We start from the raw sequence: 6,814 nt of genomic DNA on the forward strand, positions 1-6,814 counted from the left end.
TAAAAGATTGATAAATGAAACAAAAAAACATTGACTGTCACAAGAGTGTGGGGTTTTTGGGGTATTTTGTTTGTTTTTTGTTTTCCTTGGATGATTTTCCTCTGAAACTTCTTATATTTGCAGTACTGCTGTTAGTTTTCTGAGGAAAATTTGGAGGAAAGCTGGGCTGCTTTTTTTGATGTGAGAACTAGGTAGTACTTATATTTACAAAGTTTTATTGAATGAAAAAGTCTCAAAAGATTTTTGTCTGAAGATACCAGGTTTCATTTTTATGCTTCATTTCTTTATAAGACTAGTTGGATAGCTGGACCAAAGCTAAAATCTTCAGAATTGCTAGCTGCTTTTACATATTCAGTTCCAACTTGCACCGAAAGATCTCTGCTAAATTCTGCGGTATCTTCCTAAATTTAAGAAACTAAGTGGGATCTGCAGAGTTTGCCAAATAAAGAATTGCTATTCCTGTTTGTACTTCTGATTGTGGTTTTATGCAACAGAAATTCAGGTATCACTGTAAAAGATTGTTTTCTATGTAGTTGTCACATTAATATATACAATTTACATATATCCATATTTTATCCATATATTCAGTGCAGAAGAGCATAGAATTAGTTAAAACTTCCAGTTACAGCTAAGATAATTTATTTGCATTTAAATTTTTAATTAGTCTGGAATGTAAAATGCAGCCTTTCAGACTCATAGAAAGCAGGAAGTGATGAGCTTTTATTACCAAAAAAAAAGGCTTTGTTCTCATTCCATGGCTAGTCTCATGCAAGAACTTCAGAATCTTTGTAAGACTGTCAGATCTTCTACAAGCGTGTTGGCATGCCCCTTAATTTTGGGGGAACTTAGCTTTTTGTTTGTATGTGTAGCTGGTGTCTTAAGACCCCACTGTTAAGGAGTGATTGAGTGATCACTTATGTTATTGTAGGATACTGTTGTGAGTTCTTAAAAAAAGAAGTAATTTTTCTAGGCTCTCAATAAGAAACATCAAAAATGGCCTAAGAAAGGCTTTGGGATCTCATTTTAGGTCATTTTCCTGCCCCACAGGAATAGATGCCTTCTGACATACTCCGCAAAATATTTAGGCAATTGGAAGCACTTATGCAATTTGTTTTGAAAGGTAGTTTTAGTACACTAAGTGAAGGAGAATGAGCTTCTGTGGGAGGTTGCTGATAGTCATAAGAGGCTGCGGGTTTGTAATACGTGAAATGTTTTTATGTTTGCGGCCAAAGATTGAGAGCTTGAGAAAAAACATTTGGTGGTGCTGTACAGTGTGTGTTGTAACTGCTTATGTTGTGAGAAAGATTTGTTTCTGTTATTACAAGCATAATAAGGGCAAAGTAGGGAAGTGTGGCTGCATTGGAAAAAATGGCTGAGAAACGTCAGCGTTTGTGGGATTGCATAGCTTCCTGCAAAATTCATTTAAGGCACTCTTGTGGAAATACTCCAGTTGTAACTTAGCATTTTGTGTTTAATTTTATGTTTACATACTTCAAACTTCACTAAAGCTGCACATAATGCCATCAAGTATATGAAAGAATTATGTACCATGTTCTGTGTGTAGTTGATTTGGTTTTGAAGTATTAGTTGTGAGTCTCTGGGGCAAGCTCCAAGATTGTTCTAAATATGTTACACTGTGCTATATCCTGGAATGATATACTACATGATCCTGCAATGACAATCTAATGGCATATAGTCACTGAGAAGCAGGTGTTTAAAAAAAAAAAAAAGAGAATTCAAGTGTAAAGAAGTGCTTGAAACTGCATCTTATCTATTATGTTGGTGGTTTTGAGTTGCCTTATTTAATTGTTAATAGACTTTTTTTCTTCTACCATTTATAATACAGATATGGGATAATGACCAACCGCTGAAAAAGTAAAAATGATCTGTTGCAAACTGCTCAGTATTGTATGCAAGGACAAGAGGAAATCTAAAAAATTATTCATTCTGGTCATTTTGCTGTAGTAACTTAGTTTACTGGCTATGAGTTTGTGTGAAATACTGTGTAACTACTAAAAATACGTAAAACTTATAGTAGTTTCTTTTCTTTTAAACAGGATCTGTCCCATGCCACCATTGAAATGTACACAAATATTGGAAGAATTCGCTCAGCTAAGCTTGTGGGAAAGGACTTGGCAGAGTTTTATATGTAAATTAATGTTTAAAATGTCTCAAATGCATTAGCTTTGAAAATTCTGAATATAATCCTTGACAAAAATATGCTGGTTTTAAACAGGAGTATTAAAAAAAATGTTTTGGAAATGTAGATATACTCAAAGTTTCCAGCTGTGTTTCGGGGGGGGGGGGGGGGAAAAAGGGGGATAAAAAAGAAAAGAATAGCGGCAATCTCTTAATATCAAACCCTACTTCTTACCTCATGTTTTAGTACTCTTACCTTCAACTGTCTTGTGTTCTTTAGCTTGGTCATTTCTTCTCCTTGGGGGAAAAAAAGGGCAGTGGGGTAGGGGGAGAAAAAGAGAGAACTTTGCATTTACTATAGCCTGCTTGGTAACAACTTGTTTCAAGGGTTGTCTTTACTACATATGTGTCTATATGTACCTAAGAAAAGGCAGAAAATACGGTCTTTGGAGAGTAATCAGTTTCATATGGGAAAATGTTTGTTACCCCCACTGTGAAACTCAACAGTGATTTTATTTCTAATTTCCAAATATATTTTTTTGTGTTTATCCCTGCTGTTAAATTCCACTAAGGGAACTTCGTGGCTTGCTTTTCTATTTCATTTTATTCTTCTTAGAAGAATTCTGGAGTCTTAAGTGGTTTATTTGGGAAAACATGTTTGGGCTTGCTTCTCACCTATGTTCACTAAAGCAGTCTTACCTTCTAACCACAACACAGTCTCCTAAATTAACTTAAATTTTCACCTGAGGGAATAATGTTAGGTTTAAAGACTACCGTGGAACTACTGTGTAGAGATAAAATGGTCTACAGCATCTTGTGCTGCATTCATATACAATGTTCCTCTCCCATCACCCCTTTTTGAAAATGTGTAGAGAGTTTTCTTGGGTGCAGAGATTCTTATAACACTCTGTACTCATTTCACTTTTTTAAAGGAGGAAGAAAGGTCCACAGAAGGCAGAAGTCTATCTTCAAGGAGCACTGAAAACTTACCTTGCTGAGGGCTGGGCATTGCTTGTCACGCATACAAGAAAACAATTAGCTGAATGTCAGAAACACCTTGGGCAAATAGAAAAGTATCCTTTAAAAGGCAGAGACAGAAAAATCAAGATCGGAGAAAATGGTACTTCTCATTATTTTTCTCACATATCTCTAACTTCTGTTTAACAATAGACATTGTCAGACATCAGACAGCTGACTTATTTCTTGTTTCCACTGTTGCTGTTCTGTTGGGGAAGGTTGGATTAGTTATTTTTTCATTTCTATTTTTTCACATCTGGCTCACTTAAAACTTCTTGCATATGGTTGCTGCTCTCTGTTTTAAATATGTCTAGTGACATATTTAAATGTGGTGCAACATGAAATGTGTGAAGTTTGTCATTAGTTCAGCAGAAAACCGTAGAGGTTTTCTATGATTCTGTTTGTATTTCATCATTATGGAAGTTTTTGTGTGGTACTGTTTTTTCATTTGGTAAATAAGGCATTATAGTGACTTCTTATATTAAGGAGCTTAATTTCTGGGCTTGCTTTCTGTAACTGCCACCACCTTTATCTGTATCTGACCTGGCAAGGACTCTTCTGGTATTTGTAATGGTGACTTTTTCTAGAAGTTACAACAGAGGCTTGGAAAATTAAAATCTCGTGGCTTTGGTGGAGTGTTTTAATGTTTTAGGTTGTTGTGGGTTTTTTGCTATTATTTATTTTTTTATTTCTGGCTTTGATCTCTGCTTCAGAAGGGGAGTGGGAGTTGTTTGCTTTTACCTTGTTTAAAAGCTCAGTCTTCAATGTGTGAATGAAATCTCTAAATGCCGCATGAATGCAAAGTAATACTTTGAGAGAATGATTTGGCCCAGTCCTAATGTTTGACAGGCTTCAAATTCTTCACTTTGATACTCTGCATTATTTTCATGCACCAACTCTATCAGCTACAGTCATGTTTGTTTAAATCTTAAATCTGCCTGCGATGCTGTACTCTTGCTACATTTAAGATAAGAGATGTGGGGAGGGAGCAAAGTCAACTGAGTGGCCTTGGGTGTTTTGTGGTATTCTTTTTGGCATTAGAAACAGCACAGTTTAAATTCTACTTTTCATTTTAGCCTCATATATTGTCTAAATTTGGTAGCTAAATGAAGTAACTGGGTTCTAATCTGTACTGTGTGCAGGATATTATGTATTATAGCAAAATTGCAAATTTTCATTATTTTTTGGTGGTTTGGAGGAAGGGTACTGCTTTCATTGGTGCCAGAGTTATAAATAGAATTCCTGTAGGTGTTCCAAACTGTTATAGTCAGACAGTTTTCTAGCTTTTCTTACAGTTGTTGGGTTTTGTTGTTGTTTGTTTTTCTTTGCCCAAGAAGCTCATATTATAGTCTCTAAATGACAGTACTAGAAATCTTACTGTAGCTGAAAATCACTTTTTAGCTGAAAATTGCTTTTTAGCTGAAAATCAGCTAAATGTAATTTCATGGTATATTTGGGGTTATGTTCTTTGCTGCTTTTTGTTTCACTGGGGTTTTTTAGAACTGGACATGGAGACTGTAAATGTCTGCCTCTTTTGAAAATTTTTACATCACTTTTAAACACTCAAGTTTTTCTGCTTCAGTGCAAATGCTTATAAAGAATCTGAGCCAGTAATATTGCATTCTTAGCTAAATATTTAAGCATGCATTTGATTCCCCAGCATCAAAAGCATAAAGAATATCTTGTGGCTTAGTTAATGTAAGCGATGCTGTTACAGCTAGCAGATTCTCAGCCAAGTAAGCTGGAATGTAATAAAATACTCAAGTTAGTTAGTTCTAAATATTGGACAGCGTAATGCAACACACTGGGTCTTTAACTTGCATGCTGCATTTATCTATTGCCGAATAATGAATTTTCTATGCTCACAAATTTTTTTAGATGGAGGAATATTGCACAGGTTAATAATTATGGATCATATCTTAGTAGGTCTGCAAAACACAGAGATTCTGCAATATTCTCAGATGGCAGTAAATCTTCCATTGTTTCTTTTCTAATGGAAGATCATGGTGATGATAAAAGCAGATCTTGTATTAAAAGATTAGAAAAGGAGTACTTGAACTGTCTTATTCTAAGTCAAATTTCTGAATGTTGTAGGTTTCTACCTCATGTTTCCTTAACTTTGTTAGTTATCTTCAAACAAGCAGCCTTTTAGCTGGTGATAATCACTTAACAGAAAATGAACGCAAAAGCTTTTGCCAAGAAATACTAGATTTTGCCAATCAGCAAGAAGAGAACCAAGGTAAGTCTGATGCTTAAATACTTAAAACTTAATATGCTCTAACCTGATCTTTCCCCAGAAGTAGATTGGAAGGCTTTTTTGTATTGGTTTAATTAGCTTGTGTATAACTTTAGAACCAGCATAGTTCTTTTCTTGTCATTTCCAGACTTTTTTATAAAACTTCTGCAATAATTAAGAAGAGTCAAAGATGAAAGTAATTAACATTTATACTGAATACTGGAAAGGCTTTGTTTTCCTTCACTTATCAGTTTCTCTGCTTTGACAGCTCATGATTTATCTTGTGTTAGCTTTATTCCAGTTCCTAACTTACCTTTCTCTCTGCATTACTGGCACTCAGGTGGCAGTTCTGTGATAATACTTCTTTGGTTCTGATGTTAGGTTCTGTACCCACCTACTTGCAGCTTATTATTTTTACCATCTGAGCTCTTCTCTTTGTTCTTCCTTGCACTCAGATATTAATCATCATCCAAATACAGAATACTTCCTGTAAATCTGAAGACCATTCATTTTTATGCAGAAGTTTTTCTTGATGAAGGGATGTAGCGTAAATAATACATTATTTTAGACTTGCTTCTTAGTTCAGTTTTGGTACTGCCTTAGTGTTGTTTTTTGGAATCTAGAAAAGAGATTGAAAAAACTTTGTGTGCTAAAGCTGATGGCTCAAGGTACCAGTCCAGTCATTAGTTTCTTAAGCTTGTACTTGCTCTTGATTTATGTGCTCTGGAAAGTTTGTCACCTTCTACTACAGTGTTCATTTAGGTCACTATGTAGTAGTGAAATGAGAAACTTCTCCTTACATGCACTTAGTTTAGTCATCTTTAATAGCCTGGGTACTAAAATCGCAGTAGATGTAACTGTAAGTAAAGAAATTTCAGCATCTGCAAGCCTTATTTCTACTCAACATAAACTATCAAAGTATGGATTTGTTGTGAAAGGATTCATTGTGAAAAGTTGTTGATCAATTTAATTTTTAATAGAAAAGGGGTTAAATTTTTAGTAGGAAAGATTTGCTGATCTCCAGCAGCACTGGAGAAGAATAAAATCCCTGTTTTTATCTTTCCAGGTCAGAAGGTTATATTGCCTATGCACTCCTTTGCGCAGTTGAAAACTCTGCATTTTGACCCTCCAAATGCTGTTGTCCATGTGGGTGGAAAGTTGTCGATTGAGTTGACTTTGCTGAGCCAAATGCCTATCCCTGTCCAAGTGGATCAGATTGCCATCCATGTTCACTTCAGCATTGAAAAAAACAGTTACAGAAAAACAGCTGAGTGGCTCACTAAGCACAAAACTTCCAATGGTGTTATCAGCTTTCCAAATGAGATTACAGGCTTTCCTTTGTCAAGAAACAACTTGCCAGCACTGGAGCTATACGAAATGTATGAACGGAGTCCCTCAGATAATTCTTTGAACACAGCAGGA

General features: G+C 35.4%; 1 protein-coding gene across 1 annotated transcript in view; it reads left to right on the plus strand.

The window, feature by feature from the left end:
* The window catches only part of LOC104408108 (trafficking protein particle complex subunit 10-like), a gene marked incomplete at its 5' end in the record, with an annotated part of 33,735 nt that overhangs the window by 13,841 nt on the left and 13,080 nt on the right, over positions 1 to 6,814 (plus strand). The window contains 4 exon segments of the mRNA XM_010017595.1: positions 2,058 to 2,149; positions 3,072 to 3,212; positions 5,283 to 5,395; positions 6,459 to 6,814. Coding sequence (XP_010015897.1) covers positions 2,058 to 2,149; positions 3,072 to 3,212; positions 5,283 to 5,395; positions 6,459 to 6,814 — 702 coding nt within the window.

This window comes from Nestor notabilis, unplaced genomic scaffold (genome assembly GCF_000696875.1).
Source record: "Nestor notabilis isolate BGI_N333 unplaced genomic scaffold, ASM69687v1 scaffold5507, whole genome shotgun sequence".
Taxonomy (NCBI): domain Eukaryota; kingdom Metazoa; phylum Chordata; class Aves; order Psittaciformes; family Psittacidae; genus Nestor; species Nestor notabilis.